Below are 26,163 nucleotides of genomic sequence, written 5' to 3' on the forward strand. Positions count from 1 at the left end.
CCCCCCGGGCAAGTCATTGCCTTTGGTACTAAGAGGACATTGCACACAGTGTCAGGAGCCTTAATACTTAAATAGGGAGAAATGATGTAGCACATTGAGCAGGGTGGAGGTAATAAAACTCAGAATTGAATTAGGGAAAATTGAGGCAGGATGACAGAGAGTCAGTTATATTTTCCCACAAAACAGTAGCTGCCTCCTCTCTGGGGATCCTGAAAACTACACCAGCGGAATAAACTCAATGCCAACCTTCCTGGTTAGGGAATGGTCTCCTCTCGCATTCCTATCTTCATCTAAGGCTAGTAACATCTCAAGTTGACTGCTAACTCTGTCACATTTGCACCTAAGTGGAAGTGGAAAAGAAAATTCGGACCTAGATGGCTTACCGCAGATAATCTTATTTTTTAGCCTTTCTGTGTTCTGATGCTGCTGTGCATCAACTGTTAAGGACAATGGCAACTATCTTGTTCTACAGTTAATACCCCCCTCGAGGGAGGTAACTGTTCTACCTTTATAGGACTGCTGTCTCACCTGGGGTGTAAGGTCCAGTGTCGATTTTAAGGTGCAGCTTCTGGGAGTACCAAGCACTTCACCGAAGCCAGTCACAGCTCCACAAATGAAGTTACTCTATGTGCAGAAGCTCCATAAAAGACATAAAATGTTTTATATAGTTCAAGTCACACTGACTTGGATGAATAAAGGAAAGAAAGTTTTATGACTTAGAGATTATTCTCCAGTGCTGTATCGCTTAAAAAAAAAAGTAGCTACGTATCATGAGGGCTGGGGGAACTGGATTACGCTTCTAAGCTTTCCCGAGTGCTAAATGAAACGTCACTACCGTTGAGGAGGCAGCTTGAGCAAACTTCTAACCCCCAGCACACACAGCCAAAATGGCCCTCAAGGTTTGCTTCCTGCAGCTGCCCTCGCTCTCGGCACATCAATAGAGAGGGAGCTGCTGCAGCAGGGGACCCCTTAGACACATTCATTTCTGGAACACAGCTGGCCGGCACTTGTGTTCTTCTTTTATATTTATATGTAAGAGTCAATACAAGAATAATCTCGCAAAATGTAATTTCCTAGTTGACAAGAAACACGTTGAAGGACACTTTTTTTTTTTTTTTTTATCGTGGATGGATTTAAGACCCTGGCTCCTTGGCCACTCCAAGATTTTGATTTAGGAGGGGGTGAGGGAAGAAGGGCTGAAAGGGGCACATTGGGAAAGGATGGTGGAATCATCTTAAGGCAGGATTTGCTTAACAAGCACACTTGGGTTTACACAGGTTGGAAGTGTATGGGGAGTTGGTTAGAAGGACAGCTGATAAAAAGGGTGGCAGTGCTAACCTCCTTCCCCCTCCAGCAACCTCCCCGAGCTTCTTCTGCCCTGGACATAAAAGCATAGATCAGGTCATTTAACCTGATAGGTATGCTATCACTAACAAGGACACGTTAGTTGATCATTGCAATTAATGTTACAACGGTCTTGATTTTGAAATTATTCTACCTAGATAATGAGGAACTAATCAAATCACTGACTACATACTATTGGTAATTTGGGGTAGGACAAATATCAGCTAAAATCTACATTTAAAATGTATTATAAAACCTTGTTCTATAATAGTCTGTTGTAGATGTAACCTTTTATTCATGACATACTTAAATATTTATTTTATAAAATCTCGTGTATTATAATACCCCACGTACACATACATAGGAGGAGAACTCACCTTCTCATGACCTCAGGGGTTGAAAACGATTGAGAGCTCGAGTAATTCCAAATACTCATAAAGGGGAAACTGTAAGCAAGATGAGAAACGCTTCAAGAGATGTTATACCTCCTCAGGGGCCACAGCTGACACAGCAACCAGAACTAAACAGTCATCCCATTCCAGTGTGCCTAGCTCATTATAATCCTAGAATGACCGGTTTTATGAATATTTCCATTCAAGCAATAGTCGCAGAGACACGCAGCTGGCTCTGGGACGATTATGGGTAAGCAAAACAGCGAGGGGCCCTGACTTCACAGCTCTCCTCCTAGACAGAAAGCTGTCAGTATGAAGCCAATAAGTATAGCGCTCCCTGTAAAATGTAACTATAGTACCGTGCTCAGAGATACAGGGAGCGTGAATCCTACCAGTGAAGGATTCCCTGAAGAAGTAATGGTGAACTAGAAAAGAAAGGCGGAAGGCACATTCCTTTGCAACTGTAAAGGCACCACAGGAAGAAGGACTAGACAGAAGTCCGAGACGGTTGGAGCAGAAAGAACGAAGGGAGGGAGGGAGGTAGTTTGCCAGGTTATTTACCTAGGGCCAGACAAGCACAGGCTAGCTAAGGAACCCAGAGAAGCCACTGAAAAATGGGGAGGTGGACTAGCTTAGCAGATCTGCAATTCGCAAAAACGACTAGGGTCATCCTGTGGAGAACAGACTGGGGGGGAATCAAGAGCGGATGTGAGGCCGCAACCTCAGTCATCCAGATGAGACACAATGGCGGACCTCACGGGGATTATAACTGTGGGATGCAGAAGCATGGAGGGATTTGGGAGTCACAATCCCAAAGACAAAATAATAGAATGGACAGGGAGAGATGAGGAAGAAGTTAAATTTCTGGCTCAAGAACCAGGTGGAAAATGGAGTCTTTCAGAGCCAGAAAGAGGATGATTTGGGGAGGAAACTGTTGACTCGCAAGGCTTGAATTAGAGTCTCAACCATTAAATCTCCTCTTAGGCAGCAGGTCTTGCTGTTTCAGTCAATCATCTGCAGGTGGATTCCTGCCATACTGTTGTGATACACGGGACTGTCAACTCTGAAACCTTTACTTGAAATCGGCCCATGAAGGAGCTGAACTGAATTCAGTAGCCCTGCCTAAAAGAATGCGTTTCCCCACCAAATCACTGCTCTGTAAAATCTGAAACTAAGGGTGATGCTGAGAAATGGACTTTTCAAAGGGCCAAAGTCACAGAGGGGCCCTGCCCAAGCAGGTTTATCAACAAGAAAGAACGCTGTCCTCTTGACGGCAGGACGAAATGAAGCGGGGGAGACCCCACAGGTAATGATATAGTGAGGTTGTAAATTACAGTTGGGTTTTGTCTATACTTGCCTTTGTAGTTTTGACTTTGTTGCCGCTGCTACAGGACCAACCTGAGTGATCTGGCAGCACTTTGCAATCCTCTCCTTCCAAACAAGGATTCATGTGACACCACCATTTCTGAATCACAACGGAAGCTGGAAGACAAAGCCAAATAATATTTGGGACATGGTTTCTTCCTCCAAATACAGGTAACATAAAGCTCAACACTGGTGAGTACACTGGCTTCCAAGATTGCTTATGGTGAAATCTCGTGAGTAAAGAATCCAATCAGCCGTATACTGTACAGAAACAAATAGTTTCTTTTTATGCAGTTGGCTAACCGAGGATGATGTACTTAGTGAGATCTCGCACTGTGCAGTACGCCCGCCCGGGTTTGAATTTGGCTGTGCTACCTTTATGGAAGGATCTTGGACTAGCTTTTTTACCCTCAGGTTCAGTTTCTTCACCTGTACGATGGGAATAAAAACAGAGCCTTGCCAGAAGGTGGCAAGTGCTTAAAGCCAATCCGTGTGAAAGTCTTGGCTGACTGTGGACCAGTCACTGTGTGGTCAGAAAATGTTCACCATTATCGTGGTCTCCGTCTCTGGTTGCAGGTTATAGTGGTGGACGCGGATACCGCGGTTGTGTTTCATACTCTTTGTTTTCAACAGCAAAAACTAAGAACAGTCAACATTTTCAGCACACAGGGTCCCTCATCTCTCCACGCCATTCCAGCAACTACTAGATGCAAGTTAAGATGGGAGGGGCGGGCCACCCCCTCACATGCCTACATTCTCGACTAGTCGGTTAGCTTACCTGTGAATTCCCTTTCCTCTTCATCTCACTATCCCCACAGCAGTCTGCCAATTAAGCCCCTGAATCAGAAACTAGTACCCCAGATCTCTGGGTTTGCAGGCAGATGAAGAGAAGTTAAGACAAAACCATCACCTTGATGGTTATTCCCATAGATTTCAAAGGACGAAAAAGATTGTGATTGATTTTTAAAGGTGAACCCCCACCTTGCAGGCTGGTATAGGACAAAGCTCCAAAGCTGGGAGAGTATGTGTGGATTGGGGGTGGAGGTAGGTCAGCCTTGTTTTTTCTCTTTTTTCTTTTTTTTGGGTCGAAACAGTAACACATTGACTAAAAACAAAACAAAACAATTCTACCCCAATGGATTTTACCACTGCCTCAGAAGTCTCAAACTAAAGTTCAAGAAAAAGCAGGCATCCACAGGCCCACCTTGGAGAACTCCAGACCACCACCCTAAAGTAAGTGACACCAATTTTATGACTTCCCAGCGCCTAGAAAAGTTAGGTTTACACTACACTGTAGTCTATTAAAGGTGCAATATCCTTATATCTAAACAAAAAAAAATTTGGTGTACCTACTGTAATTAATATTTTATTGCTCAAAATTGCTAACCATCACCTGAGCATTTAGCGAGTCATATTCTTTTTGCCAGTGGAGGGCATGAAATACTGCAAGAACTACCAAAATGGGACACAAATACACACAGTTAAGCAAAGGCGGTTGGAAACGTGGCACTGATAGGCCACTGCCTCAAGCCATCAGTCTGTAAAAACGCAGTATCTGAAGTACAATGAAATGAGGTATGACTGTAAATCCTAAAAGCTACTTTTTCTCGAGTGCAGGACACATCGCCAGATGTCCTGCCTGCATTTGCTAATTTCAAATTCACTACAGCTCTGAGGTTCAAAGTGGCTATTTCTTTTTTCTGCATTTTACAGAGAGGAGAAAACTGAGGTCTGGTGGTATTAAATGAGTTGCCCAGAGTCACCCTTTTTCCAAGTAGCCAAGCAGCATTTGAACAGAGGCAGTCTAACACGGCTGCCAACACTTACTACGTACCCACTCCCTCCCAGCAGAGATCTCTGCTAGAGGCAATGACAAAAGTAGGTAACAGAGGAAGCCAGTGCATTCAAAACTCTTCTCCTGTCAGGCAAATGCGATGTGGCAGGATGAGGGCATAGGATTGTTCCATTATTGGCTGAAGTAACCAGATACTGTATTTTCTCCACATGCAGCCACCGTTCCAGATTTGGCCAAATACTGAGCTGTGTATCCAACGCGTCCCATCCAAACCAACAGTACATGAGTCAGGCAGATGTGTGATCTAGAATAACCAAGTGCTGTTTAAATCAGGAGGTGCCAACACTGAGAAAGGCACGCAGCTAAATGGGTTATTTATTTATGTCAGAGACTGACACTGCGCTTGAGCGGACGGACACACTGGCGCCATGTCTGACCAAGTTACATTCTTTTCAGCCCCCGACATCACAACGGTTTCACCTTAAAATCGTATGGAGCTGTGTCATTTTCAAAGCACTTTTACGTACTGTTCCCTTGTGATGGTCCCAAGAACCTTCAGAAGCAAGAAGGGGAGGCAGACGGTTCCAGATCCAAAAACCAGAGCTTTCCACAAAGTGAGTAATACCTGAATCGAGACTCTATCCATCAGTCTTTCTACTGTTACCACAATTTGCAGTAATCGTTTAGATTAATAAGTGCTACACAAAACTGACCATCTTCAAAGGGCCGACCAGTCATGGATTATTTTCTGAGTACCTTAGTTTGGTCCCAAGTAGATATAAAGATAAACAAGAGGTGGTTCCCAGCCCTCAACTGAAAATGCCATCTGCAGGACTGGAAAAGTTATCTAAACGTTGCCAGAGCTTAGTTATATTTGCACAGAGTTAAAAGTGAATCTGAGGTACTTTTTAAAAAGGCTTTAAAACTGTTCCTTAGACAAACTTTCTTCCACTCAGCAGTGGAAACCTATGTACTCTTGACAGGTATCAGAGCTACCTGGATGAGTCAAAAAGAAGCTTTGACAGATGGCTAGTGATCTGTCCAGGTGAAGGCAGGGGGGTCAGTGAACGGCCACCTGGAAGCCAGGAGACCCATGTGGCTCAAGTGAGGGGTCAGCAGGGAAACAGTGGGCGTGCAGCTGAGAAAGGTGGTCTGGGAAGCAAACTTTAGGGACTGTCAAGGACAATTCAGGACTTGATTCTCTAAGCAGTGGGAAGCCATGGAAAGTTTCTCAGCACGGTAGTGCAACAAGCCAGGAAAACCTATGTCCCTAGAAGGGTGAGTCTGGCAGGGACGATGCAAGAATTTAGAACAAAAAGGTGCCTGACAGGGAAGACCAACTGAGGTGTGAGTGAGGGGAGAAATCTGGGAATAAAACTCCCCGCAGAGGAAATAGATTGAATCCGATATTATCTCAGCTTCACAGCGGAGAAACGCTAGTACCTTCTCACTGGACTCAGGGGAATCTGAAATAATCCTGATGCCGAATCTAGAAAAGGAGCTTGAGGTGGGGAAAATGATGGATTCAGGCTTTCATCACAGTCTCAACTACAGCATTGCCTAGTATTTTGTTTAAGGATTTAAGTGTAATAATGTATTTAAATAAATACAAGAAGGAAGCTTACGCAGTCAAGCCCTTTGGAAACTCTTTACCACTGTCCTTTCACTTCGTTGGGAAGTACAGAGCGATGGAGACAGATTCACAATAGACTCCTTAAAACAGCAGGCTGCCCTGGAATTTCAAATATTTCTAGTTGTAAAAAAGACATCATGTTCATATTTGATAGAATACATTGAGTGAGGAGCCCTAGAAGTAGACACTTTATCCAGATAAAGTTTCCTTGCGAAAGACTTAATCGCAAATGTTCTTTCAGAAAAGGAGACATGATAAGAGCCATCCCAGTAGCCAAAATACAAGTTTCAAATTCCTTTATGAGTTAAGGATTAAGGAACTCGCAGCTAAACCGAAAACCAACAGAGGGTTTGACCCGACAATGACTAAGGTGATTAAACAGCCCGGATGTTTCAGCTCTGAGTGCATACGGAGTAGGGCTAGGAGCTGAGACAAAAAACTCAGAAGTAGGGTTCTATTAAAATAACTCTTGAGAACATCTGCCCACTTAACTGAGTTTTGCCTCCACAGGAAAATAAATTTGTAGGAGGCATACATGGTTTTTTTTCCTGGTGCCAAATACCATAATATACTTATACTTTACAAGAGAAAAGTGTCTTGTCACTTCTATTTTTAAAATGAAATTCTTTAAAAAGCCCCCTGCCTCAGGAAAATACACAATATCCCTATCTGTCTATCTCCAAGCTGCCAAGCTCTAACGAATTTCTAGCTTTATGCAGAAACGAACTTAAAAAAAGACAGGCAACTAGTACTTTCTATAATGTTTTTTAGGTGAAAATGTAAGGTGACTAAGTAGCTACTGTGCTCCTGGTGCATTTTCTTTACTCTCTATTGTATGAAATAGATGGAGGGTTTTTGTTTCTAGCCCTCGTCCCAAATAAATACCACTCTATTAAATAAAACACAATATGTATTTATATAGCTATTTAGATAAGCCCACCTTCGAATAAGACCAACAGGCTCACTTCTCAACAGCTGGCATCTCCTTTGTGGACTTAGTGTGGTTGTATTTACACAGAGTTAAGGCTTTTCTAAAGAAGAGTGTATTTTTACCCTGAAACTACGGACAGAGAGATTAAGAGCACATCTTCGGGGAATATGTATCATCTAGAAAATGGAAACAGTCACAAGCATAGGTTCTGAGGTTTTAACGTATCGTATCTTTAGCTATTTTGCTCTCACCTCTGTTATTTCAAGACACTCACTGTGTTCTTTAAAAATTAAGCCATTTATTAACTATTAAGATAGGTGGAAAGCCCTGCCCATTTATATTTCTGGTTATTCAAAGAAAAGAAGCCATTCCAACCTGACCCAGGTCACATGCATAAAAGCAGTAGTGAGAGGACTACAATTTTTTTAAGGAACCTTTTCCTTGTTCCCACACTTCACAAATGACACAGTAGTGTTATCTGCACAGATACGGCGGGGGGCTGGGGCTGAGGGTGTACAGACTCCTCTTCTGTGATCTAGGTTTGTGTTCCCAGCTAAAGGCCCCCTCGCACAAGCACACGCACATTCGGCAGAAACTGCTAAGGCAGGGTCTCTTGACCTACGTTTGGGACCAGATCATTCTTTATTGGGGGTAGCACCCTCTCCCCCAACATAACCACCAGAAGTGTCACCAGACATGCTCAAATGTCCCCCGGGCTGCAGGGAGAAAATCACGCCCCAGCTGAGAAACATTGATCTGTGGTTATCTATTTACCTACGGTGATGATTTAGATGTACTCGGCCCGACATGAGAGGCTATGCTAGATCATCAGACCTCATCAAAGCTCTGGCTGGTGAAAGTGATACTAATTCACAGTAAATATCATCACGCCACCTCTATTCCATGGCTTCCGTCCTCCCTCCACCTGGGGCGCTTCCACAAGTCTAACCTTTGTATCTCTCTTTCACACACACAAATCCTGGCTAATCTTGGGCTCACTGTGCTGACAGTCTGTGTGACCTGTCAGATTCAGAGATGACATTTTTCCTGCTCAGAAACCTCAGGGTATTTTATATGCACTTTGTTCCTAGCACTTCATCCATTCTCCTTGAATACAAATTCCCAGAAGGCAGGCAGTAAGCCCTAAAATTTGATTTGCTCTAAGGCCTTTAATATCACAGGCTCTGTTTACATCTCCAGCTTTGTCTTCTACCATTTCTGAGCCAGGCGAGCTGATTCCGCTTCCCAAGGTTGTCCCCTTCATTCTCAGGTGCTCTACACGCCTGCCCTCCCTAGCTCCTTCCTACCTGGTCAAGTCAGACCGATGGCTTCTCATGGGCACCACCGCTGACCCCTCGTCTGCTTTACTAGAGTTTAATTACCAATCTTTCTGAGTAAACTCTGGGCTCCTTGAAAGCAGGACCTGAGTCTCATTATTACGCTACCCTCCAGCCTCTAGGACATGCCAGGCACAAATGTGCTAAATTAAAACTTGATAAATGAACAAACATACACAAGAGGCATGTCCTTCCAACTTCCAAAGTACTTTTTGTAAAGGATACTTCATTGTCCTTTACCTGACCAACACTGAGAAGAACTCAGAAAACTGCTTCGTCTGCCAGGTGGCACAGAGACCATAACTGGTAAGAAAACCGTGTGAACTCACAACTTAAAGACAGACCCTGCATCTCACCACACAATCCATAAAGCCATGAAAGATGTCTGCAATACACACAGTAACTCTTGTCCTTAAATAAGCGAAATCCGACATCTCAGAAAAGATATTTGGGCATCATCAAAAGGAAAAAAACTATAGCTTTAAAAAGTAACTAACTGTCTTCCATTCCTAGGCTTTCACCTTATTAAGTTTTTTTAAAACCGATGTTTAGAAAGCATTCACTTTGACAAAATAAATTGTTTCACTGTACTACATATTTATTTCATCTTATCCTAAAACGATTCAGCATTATCTCTTGATAAATGTATAGAATACGGTTCCTACCACAAAACAGCCTTGTCTATGCCAGCAGACGAGTCAAAAGCAAGAATGTTTAACAGCTAAATAGTTTCTGTTTTAGGATCCAAGTACTCATAGCTTTAATCAAATAATTCCCCATCCCTTCTCCCAAATCCCAAATGTGTATTACAGACACATTTCAATAATTCAGGGGGACTTCATAAGTTAATTATAAGAAAAAAGCCTGACAGGAGAAAAAAAAAAAAGCTATTTTTTCTCCCTTTTTAACTAGTAAACGCTATGATTTTACGGAAAAGCAACAAAAAACACCAGATAAGTATCTGTGGTGTGGATTAACAAAAATGCATAAAGACAGTCCAGTGTCTATACCAACATTAATAAGTGCCCCCCCATGTCTTCTCGCCTTGGTTTTAATTTGAATGTAAATTCAAGTAAATTTTGTATTTTAGATCCTCTCTATTCTTAGTGACAAATAAGATAAAAGGAACGTATCAGCAGAGACTAGGTCTTCCCGCACGCCAATTAGCAGCATGATACTGCATAATTATTATGGGATAAAGATTAAGCAGGTAAAGCTAAAAAGCCCTAATCAAAACATGTTCAGCTAAGGAACAGATGATCAGGGAGATAGGAAAACAGACATACCCCCTAATTAGAGCCTAAACTACAACTTCCTACACCTCCTCTGTGACTCTGAGCCAATAAACATTGACTGAGCACCGACTATTGGCCAAGCAGTGCTAGTGCAGGGAACACAAATATGAAGACACAATTACAATCCCATCTTTCAGGGTTTTGGTGTGCTCTGGCCACCAAATGTTGCACTGAAGTTACAGATTTACATAAAGCTTCTCCTGCACTACCCAATATAGACGCTTCTAGTCACAAGTTCCCATGTAAATTTACACTAGTCACATCTCAAATGCTCAAGGGCCGCCTGTGCTTAGCGGCAACCAATCATACTGGACACATATACATCATGCCATATAGAGAGGGAGATATATAGAAAGAACATTTGCGTCATCACAGAAATTCTACTGTACAGACTCTGCTCCGACACCAGATAATTGGTCTCCATCACTTACTGATCCTCTACACTAGGGAAATCATGGACCCTGTGAGCGTGTTTCCTTTGCCACAGACACAACCAAAATGTCTTTCAGTAGAAGAACAGCTAAATAAATTATAACCTGTCCAATATAATGGATGCCGTGGAGCGATTAAAAAAACAGGTCGATAGGTACTAGTACACAAAGAGCTCCACAACCTAATACTAACAGGAATAATGCACATAGGATTAAGAAATATCCAGGGATAGCCATTTGTGTAAAACACATTCATACTGAAATCTACCACATTTTCCACAGACCTGTCTTTAAATACACAAGTATATGGAAAATATATTGACCAAACCCATAGGGTACCCATAGGGTAGAGGCCAAAAGGGATTTTTCTCATATACAAAATTTAAAACAAGCCAGTGTATGATAAGGTATTAGTATTTCCTTTACTAAGAGACAGATGCTAATAGGAACTATTACCCTATCTGTACTTTCCAGGCATCGATAAAAGTGCTTTGAGTTTTGTAAAACATTATTTAGATATCTAAGATTTTTATATCCAAATATTCTAAACTAGACAGTATAAATACAGTTTGTTATGATTCATGAGCTCCTGTAGAAGTTTAAAATATATAAAGGCGATGTTGGTTCTGGATAAAATGGCAGAATAGGAAGACCCGGAGCTCACCTCCTCCCATGGACACACCAAAACTACAAATACCTATAGAACAATGATTTCTGAGCATGACCTAGAGACTAGGAGAACATATTTCTACAACTAAGGCTATAAAGAAAAGGCCACATCCAAACAGGTACGAAGGTCAGAGATGTGGTCTAGTCAGAACCCACACCCCTGGTGCGGGGACCCACACGCAGGAGGGATAACACAACCATGAAGCTCCCTGCCGAGGAGCAAAGGGTCCGAGCCCCACATCAGCTGCCCCAGCCCGGGGGTCCTGCACCAGGAAGATGAGCGCTTAGAACATCTGGCCTTGAAAACTAGTGGAGCTTACGTCTAGGAGAGCTGGAGGAATGGAGAAAACGGAGACTCCACCCTTGAAGGATTCACACACAAACTCACTTGCTCCCAGTCCCAGTACAGAGGCACCAGCTTGCAAAGTGCCTGTGTGACACAAGAAGGAAATTCATCGACTAAATTTAGGACACATGCCAGAGGGGCAGGGATCCGGTGGAACTTCCTCCAGGGACAGAAGTGCTGGCGGGAACCCTTTTTTTTTTTTTTTTTTTTTTTAACTCTCCTTTTACCTAGCTTGCCCATCACTGATGTGCACCATTTCCGTAACTCTCCGTCTACCTAGCTAACACTGTGTGCCCCACCCCGGTGTTCCCTTAAGACCCTACCCAGCTGTGATCAGTCCCTCCAAAGGAGCTCCTGCCCCACCTGCTGGGCCACCTCAGCTGTTACCAGTGCCCCTGCAAAATGGTTCTTGCCCCCTACCCCACCCAGCAGCTTGGCCGGCACTGGGGTCCCTCCAAAGCATTCGGAGAGCTCCGCACACTGGCAGTCCCACAAGAGTCATGATCAGGCCCCACAGCCAGCTGTGCCAGAGATGAGTTCTACACATCAACGTGCCCCATAACAGTCCTGGCCAACCCATGCAACCAGCCAGCCTGGGGGTCAGCCCTGCCCACCAACCAGTGTGTCTGTAGCAATCAAGACTCAACCATAAAAGGAGGGTGCATACAGCCCACACCAGTGATACCTCTGGAGCAGCTGGCTCTGGTGACCAAGGGTGACTGTGCCACTGGGCCCCACAGGGCACCTTGTACATAAGGCCACTCTTTCGAGACCGGGAGACATAGCTGACATACCTCATATATGTAGTTAGCCAAAATGAGGAGACAAACACCTTCCAAATGGAAATAAACAGGAAAAAACACAGAAAAAGAACTAAATGAAATGGAGGTAACCGATTTACCAGCTAAAGAGTTTAAAGTAATAGTCATAAAGACACTCACTGAACAAAGGAGAAGAATGAATGAACTCAGTGAGAACTTCAAAAAAACATCAGAACTAAAGAATACAATAACTTCTACTCAATACTCTGTAATGGCCTGTATGGGAAAAGTATCTAAAAAAGAGTGGATGTATGTGTATGTATAACTGATTCACTTTGCTGTACACCTGAAACTAACACAACATTGTAAATCAACTATACTCTGATTAAAAATACATATATCCAGTAACTTAAATGAAAAATACACTAGGGAATCAACAGCAGATGTAGCAATACTTAGAATAGACTCTGAAACAAAAACTGTAAACAGAGACAAAGAAGGACATTACCTAATAATAAAGGGATCAATCCAACAAGGTATAATGCTCGTAAATATCTATGCACCCAACAGAGGAGCACCTAAACACATAAAGTAAATATTAACAGATATAAAGGTAGAACTTGACAGGTATAATAGGAGGACGTGAACACCCCACTTTCATCAATGGACAGACCATCCAGACAAAAAATCAATAATGAAACATTGGCCTTAAGTGACACATTAGATCAGATGACCTTGATAGATACAGTCCACCAAAAAAAAAAGCACACAAAAAAAAGTAAACTCAAGATGGATTAAAGACCTAAACGTAAGACCAGATACTATAAAACTCTTAGAGGAAAACATAGGCAGAACACTCTTTGACACAGATCACAGCAATATCTTTTTTGATCCGTCTCCCAGAGTAATGGAAATAAAAACAAAAATAAACAAATGGGACCTAATTAAACTCAAAAGTGTTTGCACAGCAAAGGAAACCATAAACAAAATGAAAAGAGAACACACAGAATGGGAGAAAATGTTTGCAAATGATTCAACCAACGAGGGATTAGTCTCCAAAATTTACAAACAGCTCATGTGACTCAGTATCAAAAAAACAACCCAATCAAAGGATGGGCAGAAGACCTAAATAGACATTTCTCCAAAGAAAACATACAGAAGGCCAAGAGGCATGTGAAAAGATACTCAACATCACTAATTACTAGAGAAATGCAAATCAAAATTATGAGATATCACCTCACACCAGTCAGAATGGCCATCATCAAAATATCTGCAAACAATAAATGCTGTAGAGGGGGTGGAGAAAAGGGAACCCTCCTACACTGTTGGTGGGAATGTAAGTTGGTAGAGCCACTACGGAAAACCATATTGAGGTTCCTTACAAACGGAAAAAGAGAGCTGCCATATGTTCCGGCTCTCCCACTCCTGGGCATATATCCAGAGAAAAGCATGGTTCAAAAGGATACGGCACCCAGTGTTCATTGCAGCACTGTTTACAGTAGCCAAGACATGGAAGCAAACCTAAATGTCCATCAACAGATGAATGGATAAAGAAGATGTGGCACATATAGACAATGGAATATTACTCAGCCATTAAGAAGAATGAAATAATGCCATTTGCAGCAACATGGATGGACCTGAAGATTATCATATTAAGTGAAGTAAGTCAGAAAGAGAAAGACAAATATCATATAATATCACTTATATATGGAATCTAAGAAAACAGATACAAATGAACTTATTTACAAAACACAAACAGAATCACAGACTTAGAGAACGAACTTATAGATACTGGGGGGAAGGGTGGGGGAAGGGATAGATTGGGAGTTTAGGCTTGACATGTACACACCTCTATATTTAAAATAGATAAACAACAAGGACCTACTGTATAGCAGCAGGGAACTCTGCTCCATACTCTGTAATAAGCTAAATGGGAAAAGAATTTGAAAAGGAGTAGAAACATGTATATGTATAACTGAATCACTTAGCTGTACACCTGAAACTAACACAACACTGTTAATCAACTGCACTCCAGTATAAAATAAACAGTTTCCTATAAAAGCAGAAAAAACGCATACATTTCAAGAGCACATGGAACATTCTCCAGGATAGATCACATTATACCATAACACAAGTCTCAATAAATTTAAGACGAGTGAAATCAAGCACTTTCAACCACCCACAGAGGTATGAAACAAGAAATCAAATTACAAAAAGAAACCTGGATAAAACACAAATGCATGGAGACTAAACAACATGTTACCAAAACACCAATTCGTCAGTGAAGAAATCAAAGAGGAAATCAGAAACTATCTCGAAACAAATAAAAATAAAATACAATTTTCCAGAATCTATAGGACGCAGTGAATGTAGTTCTAAGAGGGAAATGTAGTGATACAGGCCTACCTGAAGAAACAAGAAAAATCTCAAACAACCTAACTTACCATCTAAATGAATTAGAAGAGGAACAAAGAAAGCCCAAAGTCAGCAGAAGGAAGGAAATAATAAGTATTAGAGCAGAAATAAATGAAATAGAGACTAAAAAGAAAATAGACAAGATCAATGAAACTAAGAGCTTGTTCTTTGAAAATATAAACAAAATTGATTAACATTTAGCCATACTCATCAAGCAAAAAAAAGAAAGGGCCCAAATAAATAAAATCAGAAATGAAAGAGAGGTTACAACCAACACCACAGAAATACAAAGAATCATAAGAGGTCAGGAGAAATAATTATATACCAACAAACTGAACAACCTCAAAGAAATAGATAAACTCCTAGAAACATACATTCTTCTACGGCAATCAGGAAGAAATAGAAAATCTGAACAAATTGATTACTAGCATTGAAATTGACTCAATAATCCAAAAGCTCACAACAGGATACCAAGGGGGAAGGGGGGGCTGGGATGAATTGGGAGATTTGGATTGACATATATATACTATCAATACCAAATATAAAATAGATAACTAATGAGAACCTACTATATGGCACAGGGAACTCTACTTCATGCTCTGCGGTGCCCTAAATGGGAAGGAAATCCACAAATGAGGGGATACGTGTATACATATGGCTGATTCACTTTGCTGTACAGCAGAAACTGACACAGCAGTGTAAAGCAAGTATACTCCAGAAAACAAAACAAAAAATCCCTTCACAACAAAGTCCAGGACCAGATGTCTTCAGAGATGAATTCTATAAAACATTTAAAGAAGAGTTAATACTTATCCTTTTCAAATTATTCCCAAAAGTTAAAGAGCAAGGAATGCTTCCAAACTCATTATCCTTATACTAAAACTATAGACAAAGACTGTACACCAAAAAAAGAAAAAAAAAGACAATTACTGGCCAATATCCCTGATGAAGATAGAAGCAAAAAACCTCAACAAAACATTAGCAAACCTAATTCAACAGTACATTAAAAAGACCGTATGCCATGATCAAGTGGGATTTATTCCAGGAATTCAAGGATGGTTCAATATCTGCAAATCAATCAATGTGATGCACCACATTTACAAAATAAAGGAGAAAATCATACAGTCATCTCAATAGATAAAGAAACAGCACTTGGCAAAATTCAACATCCAGTTATGATTAAAAGCTCTCAACAAAGTGAGTATAGAGGGAATGTACCTCAACATAATAAAGGCCATATACAATAAACCCACAGTTAACATCACACTCAATGGTGAAATGCTGAAAGCTTTTCCTCTAAGATGAGGAACAAGACAAGGATCCCTACTATCACGACTTTTACTCAACACAGTGTGAGAAGTCCTAGTCCCAACAATCAGACAAGAAAAAGAAATACAAGTTATCCAGATTAGAAAAAAAAGTAAAACTGTCACTGTTTGCAGATGACATGATAGTATATATGAAAAAAACCTTAAAGATGCCACCAAAAAACTATTAAAAGCGATAAGTGGATTCAGTAAAGTTGCAGGATACAAAAATCAGTATACATAAATCTATTGTATTTCCATAAACTAATAACAAACTAAGAAAAATTAAGAAAACAATCACGTGTGGGATAAGTGAACCCTTATACACTGTTGTTGGGAATTTAAATTGGTGCAGCCACTATGGAAGACAGTATGAAGATTCCTCAAAATACTAGGAATAGAATTACCATATGATCCAGTAGCTACCCCACTTCTGGCTCTCTACCCAAAGAATACAAAAACACTAACTGGAAAAGAAATATGCACCTCTATGTTCACTGCAGCATTATTTACAATAGCCAATGTATGGAAACAATCTAACTGCCCATCAACAGATGAATGGATAAAGAAGATGTGGTGTATATATATATATATATACAATGGAATATTACTCAGCCATAAAACGAAGAAAATTCTGTCATTTGCAACAATGTGAATGTATCTAGAGGGTATTATGCTAAGTGAAATAAGTCAGACAAAGAAAGACAAATAACATATTATTTCACTTATATGTGGAATCTAAAAAATTTAAAAAAAAAAAAAACAACAAACAGAACCAAACAGAAACAGACTCACAGATGCAGAACAAAAAACTGGTGGTCTCCAGAGGGGAGAAGTGTGGGAGGTTGGACAAAATAGGTGAAGAGAATTAAGAGGTACAAACTTCCAGTTATAAAATAAGCCATGGGGATGTAATACACAGCACACGGAATATAGTCAATAACTGTGTAATAATTTTGTGTGGCAACAGATGGTTGACTTATCCTGGTGATCAATATGTAATGTTTATCAATGTCAAACCGCTATGTTGTACACCTAAAACTCCCATAATATTGTATGTCAACTATACTTCAATAAAAACATTAAACATCTTTACAACTGTTAATTAAAAATTAAGTAAAATCTGCAGAGGCAAGCAACCATTGTTGTTACCTTTCGAAATGAATCTGTGATTAGTGAAGATGAAGTAATTCTCTCCTGTGCTAAAACTCATCATGCACCAGCTACTGCGGGGAGACGTAAATAAGAGACCCAGTTCCCATCCTCAAGCAACTTGCAGACTAATGGGAAGCATACATTCGACAAGTTTTTACAACAAAACAAGATGCACATCATGAACTGGAAGTATGGGGAGATACAAGAACATATAGAAGATCTGAAAGGCGACTAGGCATTAAGTGGACAAATGTGTGTTGGGGGGATGAAGGGAACGATTCAGGCAATGACAGGTGAAGTGCAGAGATGAAAGGGAACAGAAAAGCCTCCAGTTTGCCTGGGATACAGTAGTTCAAAGAAAAAAGTAAGACAGAACGAGATTATGCAGGGCTTCGTCAGCCAAGCCATGGTAAGGCATTTGGATTTCATTTTAAAGACAGTGGAAAGTCACTGAAGTGTGGTTTTAAATATGGGAGTGACGTAATGAGTTCTGTTTCTGTAGAAGGATCATTCTGGCTACAGCGTGAAAATTGGAAGACGAAGAGTAGTAAGCTCAGCAAAATGTATTTAGGCCCTTAGACGGTGGAGGTGACCGTGGGGTAGAGAAGAGTGGACTGATTTGAGAGAGAGCAAGGAGACAAAATGAGTATGATCTGGATTCAGTAATGGAGCAAATATATACACTAAACTGTCCCAGCTGGGGAGACAAACTTAGCAATTTTTTTTTTTAATGTTAAAGATCCTTACCTTTCTTTTTATAGGCCTACAATCCTTTATCTTTAAGCCCCAAATCCAAAAGGCTCTGAAAATGGCAAAAATTTCTTTAGAATGGCAGCAATACCTGACTTGAATTAACATGAGGTTCTTCATCTTGCCTTATCCCATCCTGCATGAATATTCATATATTTTACTGTATGAATATTAATATCTGTAATTAGGGGGTGCAACTGCAGAAGACGTTAGGTCTGTTAGGTAATAGATGGCATCTGCACTATGTTGCCTTCACTAAATCTGACAGAATCTGAATTCAGCAACGCATTTGGCCCCCAGAGTTTCTGGCGAGGAATTCTAGATGGGAAATTTTCCACGTTCACTTTCCATTTTGAAAGGTGGCGCAGTTCATGCTGATGCATAGCAATGGTACGTATACAGTACGTGTACACCAAGCAGTCTACAAACGTGTGTCTGTTTGGTAGGGTAGGTGGGATGTGGTTAATTATTGTTGACTGTATGATTCTAGAGATAAGAATGTGTGTGTGTTTTAACTGCTGACCTTTAGAAATGCATCAGATAAGACAGGAAGTGTTCGTTTCTCTACACCACTGTAGAGAAACTGCTACAAGACTTAACCTCATGCATCTGTCCCCCTGGGGACTGATACTTGTTTCTAACAAGGTGTCTGCTTGAAGGAGCCAGGGCGCATCAAAAGGAATCAGTCCCAGGCCTCCACCTACAACCATCAACACTGATTCTTTTTTTTAAACCACTGCCACCATATTCTGCTAGGGGATAGGGAAACAACAAATGAATGATATCCCAAACTATTCTCACAGAACTTGCTCCAAAGATGTTGTATAAATAGTAAACTAGAAATAAAGAGAATATTAGTCTATAACATCAAACACGAGGTGAGAAAACCAGGTTGCTGACTTTCTGAATAGAGTTTTAGAGGAGGCGGAAAAGCATGTCTAGGGAAGAAACTGCTCCAGTGGGTGATATTTGGAGAGACAGTTGGGCAAGCAGAAATCAAAGCATATCTTCCTGATTGTCCAGTAACTGAACTCCTCATTGGTACCTCTTGGGAGACATCATTAATACCCTACTCATTAAGAAATTTGTGGGGTTATATTTATGTTCATTTTTTAAATGACACTGACATAGTTGACATAGGTGCAGCCCTAGTTTCCTTTGAGTTGCAAAGACAGCAAAGTAGGGGGGTTCTTTCGTATTAGGTCCTTTTGCAAAATTAGGGAAACTGACCAGAAAGGTCTTACCTTCAACACAAGAAGGCTGAGCCCGAGTTGTGCCAGCAACCTGTCCTGGGAAGCAAGAACACTTGACCGTTTGTGATCGCTCCTCTATGCGGTTCTTGTTACAGCACCTGTGCACTGCGACCACCTCACAGGTCCCTTGCTTGATTTGGTGGTGACCTGGTGGATAACAGGGGAGCAAAACAGACCCAGTGCTGTTAGGAAGAAATGAAAGTACCAAGGATGTGAATGATGCCATGACTATATTTCCCAATTCCATGTATACTACGTTTATGAATCCTTTTTGTTTGTTTGTTTTGATGTAAATTTAAACTTATATAAAGGTGGCAAGAATAGTGCAAGAAACTCCTATAAAACTGAGGTATACAGAAATTTGGCTTCCAGGACCTTTAGCCCCAGTATCACACCAATGGCTGTGTTATGTTACTTACATGGCAAAAGAGATTTTGCGGATGTAATTAAGATTACTAATTGGTTAAGTTTAAGAGAGGGAGATTGTCCTGGATTATCCATGTAGAGCTAAGGTGATGAACCCTTCAAAGCAGAGAGATGAAGCAGAAGGCGAATTCAGATTTAAACCACGAGGAGGACTCAAAACACCATTGCTAGCTTGAAAATGGAGGGGCCAAGAGTCAAGGAAATGGAGACTTCAGTCCTACAACCACAAGGCACTGAATTCTGCCAAAAACCTGGATGTGCTTGGAAGCAGATTCTTCGCCAGGGTCCCCATAAAGGAAGGCTCTCCTGCGGATACCTTGATTTTAACCCAGGGAAACCAGCCAAACTGTGCCAGACTTCTCACCTACAGAAACAAGCCGCTAAATTTATGGTAATCTGTCACAGCAACAATAGCAAACTGATATAAGACCTTTTACCTAGATTCCCTAATTGTTAACATGTGACCCCATTTGCTTTCTCATTCAGTCTCTTTCATATATTTTTCTGAGCCATTTGAGAGTAAGTTGCAGACATGACACTCCTTCACCCCTAAATACTGTGTATTTCCCAAGAATAAAGACTTTCTCTGACATAATTAACGAATTCAGGACATTTAACATTAATACAATGCTATTATATAACTGACAATCTACAAATTTTTCCTCGTCCCAAAAATGTCCTTTAGAGCCATTTCCCCCGCTGCTCAGGATCCAATGCAGAAGCCTACATTATATTTAGTTCACATTTCTTTAGCCTTCTTTAATCAGAAACTTCTCCTCAGCCTTTATCTTCCTTGACCTTGACATTTTTAAAGAATACATGTCAGTTATTTTGTACAATGTTCCTCAGTTGGGATTTGTCTGATGTTTCCTCCTGATTAGAGTCAGGCAATGCACTTTTAGCAGATTACCCCAGAAGTGACACTATGTTCTTCTCAGTGCATCATATCAGGAGGCACATAATGTCATTTATCCGGCTTTTGGTGCTCTTACTTTTAATCACATGCTTAAGGTGGTGGCTGCCAGGTTTCTCCATTTCTAAAGGTACTATTTTGCCCTTTGTAATTAATAAGCATTTTAAGGGGAAATATATTCAAACTATGTAAACACCCCACTCTTCAAACTTTGACCCACTATTTTTAGCATCCATTGATGACTTCCACCAGAACCAATTATTAATATGATGGTTGCAAAACTGATATTAATGTTCAAATTATCTCAGATCTAGACAGGAGGAGCCCCTTCATACTGGCAGCTGTGTCATTTTGACATATCCCCATTATGCTTTGAGATCTTAGCTACATTTCTGGCTCAAAAGATGTGCCAGATTTTCCCTGCCCTCATCATTTTTCTCCAAGGAGCCCTGATTGTTTTTAGTGGGGCTTCAGATTTAGAAACCAGGACCTTGGCACAAAGGTTTATTCATTGCTACCAGGGAGTGACTTGGGGCTGAGAGGGCAGATAGACCTAGGAAATAAGTGTGTGTGTGTGTGTGTGTGTGTGTGTGTGTGTGTGTGTGTGTGTGTGTGTCTGTGTGTGTCTGTGTGTGTGTGTGTGTGTACAGCGTGAGTCCACACTGGCATCTCCAATTCCATTCTAGCACCACAGGTTCTCACTGCTCTGTCCACAATTCTATATTTCTACCTCCCATCGCCAACAATGATAAAACTGACTTCCATACTCCTGTAACAAACAGAAAATGGTTTACGTTTAATTTATATTGGAGTCCATTTTATCAGTTAGAAGTCTTTTAACAATGGAAAGTGATCTAAGCTCACTTAAGCCAAAGAGAATTTATTGGAAAATTATCAGGAGATTGTAAGACCAAGAGAGAACTTAGCTTAACACTAAGTGGACCCATTCTCATGGCTGGACCTGAGGGAATGATTCCACTCCATGAGTCTGTCGTTCTGTTCAAGGTCATGTCAGCTGTAGCAGCCACCATCTAAGATGGTCCCTAATGCTCCCTATCTCCTACTGTCCACACGTTTGTGCAGTCCCTTCCCACATGGTACCAGGGTTGGTCTTTATGACCAATAGCGTGCAGAGGAAATGATGATATGTCACTTCCAAAATTAGGTGGTCACCCTTTCTGTGCCTTTTGGATCACTCACTCAAAGGAAACCATGGGATAAGTGGCCCTATAAAGGGGCCCTTGTGGCAAGGAACTGAAGTCTCTTGCCAACAACCCTGTAAGTGAGCTTCAAGGTACATTCCCTCCTACACCGCACCAGCACTGGTCTGTGTGCCAGTGCCAATAGCACACATCACAAGTGATGGTTTATCACTTCCACAGTCAGGTTATAAAAGACAGTGGTGCAGTCCCTCGTTTGCTCATCAGTCACTCTGGAGGAAATCATGCTGTGTGCTGCCACGAGTGAGTTTGGAAGTGGATCCTACAGCCCTAGTCGAGGCTTCAAAGACTACAATCCCAGCCAACAGCTCAACTACAGTCTAACAACCCTGAGTCTGGACCACCCAGCTAAGCCATTCCCAGATACCTGCTGCTCAAAGACTGTAAAATAATATATAGTTGACCTGTGAACGATGCAGGACTTAGAAGCACTGACCCCACACACCCAGTCGAAAACCTGAGTATAACTTATGGTTGGCCCTCCTTATCTGTAGTTATGGATTCAGCCAACCACAGGTCGTGTGGTACTACAGTACATACTTACTGAAGAAAATCATAGTATAGTGGACCTGCACAGTTCAAACCTACGTTGTTCAAGGGCCAACTGTTTGTTGATTGTTTCAAGCATCTAAGGTCGGGGCTCATTTGTTACACAGCAATGGATAACTAATGCACCAACTCTGGTTACACCAAGATGGAAAGACTTACCTTTGCTCTGATTAAAAAAAAAAAAACAATGGAAACAAGACTGTAGAGGCAATGTTTAGAAATTATTAATGAAAGGTTTTCAGGCACCCTTGAGCACCCTCATGATTTTCAGATATACCGTTTACATATATATTGTTCTGTGAATTACAAGAAATCTCATCTACTCGTTAAAACAGGTTTCCCCGAGGATTCCCACAGGTTAATCCTTTGCTTGGTTTCTGTTGTTTGGTGTATGTGCTTTGAATAACAAAGCTCCTTTTTACAATTCTGTATTTCAGATTTTTAATCCATACAGATAGACCTTCTACAAAGTAACCTCTATATCATGGTGAATTTTTTCTGGCCCTTCCCTGTCATACTATCTTAAATGGTGGAAGCAAAATCCAATTAATGGTGAGAACAAACACTAAGGCAAAGTTTCATTTGTAAAATACATAAAAGCGGAACCAGTACCCAGAGAGTCAAATGGCCAGCATGAGAGAACGTTTTCAATCCACTACAGAGGAAAATATAAATATGAAAGGAGTAATTAAAACTATAAACCTAATTAAATGTTTGCAAGAAGAGTGTTGATTTCCCATAGGTAGTTGTGTACAATTGTAAAAAAGTAAATAAGTGAAAAATAAAGAGTAATTACAATGTCAGTAAAGTAGCATGGGACTTTAGCACCAAGTAAGCAGAAAAGTGAGGACTGGGGAGAGTTCATGGGGAGATCCTTTCTGTAGTCTCCAATTGCAAATAAGCACTTCAGGTCAAACGGTCCTGGACAGGTAATGAGTAGCCACGAGGGGGAAGAGGGGTGGCTGGGATGAATTCATCCTCAGTCTTCTCTCAGTGACCACCCTCCCTGTTGGCCATTGTCTCAGTTTGCTCAGCTGCCACAACAAACTACTACAGACTGGGTGGCTTCAACAACAGACATTTATTTCGCAGAGTTCTGGAAGCCAGAAATCCAAGATCAAGGTGCTGGCCAATTCAACTCCTGGTAAGAGCTCTTTTCCTGGCTTTAAACAGCCTCCTTCTTACCATGTCCTCACATGGCAGAGAGAGAGAGAGAGAGCACGCGCTCTGGTGTCTCTTCCTTTTTTTCCTAAGGACACCAGCCCTATTAAATTAGGGCCCACCTTATGACCTCATTTAACCTCTATCACCTCCTCACAGACGCTCTTTCCAAATACAGTCACATTTGGGGGTTAGAGCTTCAACATATGAATTTGGTGGGTGGTGGGGGCACAAACACTCAGTCTGTAACAGCCATCATGCCTTAATTAGATTTTTAATGGTCCTAGAGAATCTATAATGAAAGCAGTTCTAAACCTCATTAAGAAAATAAAAGAAATGTGCTTTAGTAACTTCCTAGAATAGTCAAGAAGTGATGTGAACATTCATTAATATTATAGTTTGCTGAGAATTTTGTTGCTATTTAGATAACCATCCACAAATGCAAATAGTTTTTTTTTTTTTTTTTCTATTCAATCTTGTCTCTGCATAATCAGCTTGCCTGGTCTAGAATTTTATTCATTTATATAGCACCAACTATGGTACTTCATTGATTTTTAAGATACATATTTTAACATGTCAGGATGTGTCACAACTGATAGCATCTTACCATTATAATTGGCATTGCTTTTCTTTCTTTGAAATATACAAAACAGCAGTATATTTCACAATTGACAGCATCTTAGATTTGATAAAATATGGTAGGTTGCAGGCACTCTTCTAAACTTTCTACAAATATTCTATGTAATCTTTTAAAATGCTACAGTACAGGCACTATTTTTATTCCTATTTTACATTTAATAAAATGTCCAGAAATTGATTTGCCCAAGTTAACACAACTAGAAAATAGCAAGAGAAGAGATTCAAACCCAGGCAGTGTCTATGCTCTCACAGCAGAAAGTGTAGTCGCTATGGTAGCTAATATTTCACCAAGTACAGCCAAAATAGTATCTCTACCTCAGCAAGTCACAAGATATGGCTCAGTTTCCCACATAAACATCTTTTCTACTTGATAACAATGTTTATGTGGCTCCATTTAGACAGTCTTTCTAGAAATGTGTATACTGTTGACATGTGACAACAATCTTTGAATAAGGATGTGCCTCGTTTCTTTGTAATCTTTGTTCCTGGCACAGGAGATGGGTTCTCAGAAACAGGTACTTAAAACTGCTGAAGGAATGATGGCAGAAGATAGGGATCCAGTGTGGGCGATGCACAAAAATCACTGATTATACGTGCTTGAGCAGCTCAGGTGTTAACATTGTATTAGTCAGAGTTCTCCAGAGAAAGGGAACCAAGAAGATGTGTCCAAGGGTGGACAGATTCATGATGCAGTAAGAGCTGATGTTTCAGTTTGAGTGCAAAAACAGGAAAAGATACATCCCAGTTCAAAACCTGGAAGAATTCTCTCTTATTCAAGAAGAAGGTTAGGCTTTTTGCTCTATTCAGGCCTTCACCTGATAGGATAAGGCCCACCCATGTTAGGGAGGGCAATCTGCTTCACTCAATCTATAGATTCAAACGTTAATCTTATCCAAAACACCCTCACAGAAACACCCAGAATAATGTGTGACTGGGCACCCCGCCAGTCAAGTTGACATATAAATGTAACCATCGTAAACATCATACAGCTACGTAGTATAGTGTTGCTGGATGAAAAAAAAGAAAGAAAGTAGAAAACAGACAAGAAACTAGTGGCTTAGTTCTCTAAAAACATACAAAAGGGATGCCTTGTTCAATAAGCTTAGTACCAGAAAGTGGCCACTTCAGGTAAATTCACTTAAAACAAAGATGCATTTTCTCTCTTAAACAGCAGGGAACATTTCAGTTGGAGATCTGTCTTGAAAACTACAGCTAAATACATATACATAAGACCTGTACAGTAAGTGAGAAGTTGTAGCTGAAATCTCTCATTTCTCTTACTTTAGAGCTTCAAGGTGTGAATTGGAGTATATACGAATGAATTATCCAGAAGTGGAGCCAGATTCACTGGACAGAAGCTGGCCAAAGAGGGGGGAAAAGAAAACTGTCCTTTTTTTGCTGTTAACCCTTGTCAGTTTCTGGGCCATTTTCCTTCCAGTTTTCTCTGGGCAGGTAGATGGAAGTGTATTTATTTCTATTTATTTAACCAACACTTTCATACAGTATACTGTGTGGCAGTCACTATTCTCAGTGTTCTTGGAGACATATTTTATAAGTGGGGAAACGTAAAACTTCCTTGATTCCTTTCCACACTTCTGAACTTGCAATCAGGTTGTATATGTTGTTTTCAAAAAAGGTGACTTAAAATTAATATTGGCAGAAGTGTAAAATTTAAGATGCCTGGTTCCTCACTCACCTGACTAACTGATGTATGTAACATTAAAAGAGTTAGGGCAATCCTTACCAAAAAAAGTTGATTGCTTTGGGATTGCTATAGAGGATGGATTAACTTTATCTGCTTAAATACATATCTTTTTTTCTTATTAAATATGCTTTTAAACTGAAACCATTTCCACTAAGATCAGGAAAAAGACAAGGTTGCCCACTCTCACCACTATTATTCAGAATAGTTTTGGAAGTTTTAGCCACAGCAATCAGAAAAGAAAAAGAAATAAAAGGAATCCAAATCAGAATAGAAGAAGTAAAACTGTCACTGTTTGCAAATCACATGATACTGTACATAGAAAATCCTAGAGATGCTACCAGAAAACTACTACAGCTAATCAACGGATTTGG

At 40.7% G+C, this 26,163-nt stretch overlaps 2 protein-coding genes across 10 annotated transcripts in view; one reads left to right on the forward strand and one right to left on the reverse strand.

The window, feature by feature from the left end:
- Positions 1-26,163, forward strand: part of TAFA1 (TAFA chemokine like family member 1) — a 955,756-nt gene that overhangs the window by 926,911 nt on the left and 2,682 nt on the right. The window contains exons 13-15 of one of the 6 annotated variants that reach the window (XR_013830280.1): positions 3,102-4,334; positions 5,353-5,510; positions 25,374-25,791. The gene's annotated coding sequence lies outside the window, so the exon portion shown is untranslated. Of the gene's footprint in view, positions 1-3,101; positions 4,335-5,352; positions 6,224-25,373; positions 25,792-26,163 lie in introns of those variants that run through there. The other 5 variants (XR_013830282.1, XR_013830283.1, XR_013830279.1 and 2 more) reach the window with 5 other exon arrangements.
- The window catches only part of TAFA4 (TAFA chemokine like family member 4), a 174,838-nt gene that overhangs the window by 4,908 nt on the left and 143,767 nt on the right, over positions 1-26,163 (reverse strand). For 2 of the 4 annotated variants that reach the window (XM_079935047.1, XM_079935046.1), the window contains exons 4-6: positions 19,171-19,326; positions 3,094-3,218; positions 1,722-1,790 (exon numbers count right to left, since the gene is read on the reverse strand). In XM_079935047.1, coding sequence (XP_079791173.1) covers positions 1,734-1,790; positions 3,094-3,218; positions 19,171-19,326 — 338 coding nt within the window. In that variant the 3' untranslated portion in view covers positions 1,722-1,733. Of the gene's footprint in view, positions 1-240; positions 638-1,721; positions 1,791-3,093; positions 3,219-19,170; positions 19,327-26,163 lie in introns of those variants that run through there. The other 2 variants (XM_079935044.1, XM_079935045.1) reach the window with 2 other exon arrangements.

This window comes from Stenella coeruleoalba, assembly GCF_951394435.1.
Source record: "Stenella coeruleoalba genome assembly, chromosome: 10".
Classification (NCBI taxonomy): Eukaryota; Metazoa; Chordata; class Mammalia; order Artiodactyla; family Delphinidae; genus Stenella; species Stenella coeruleoalba.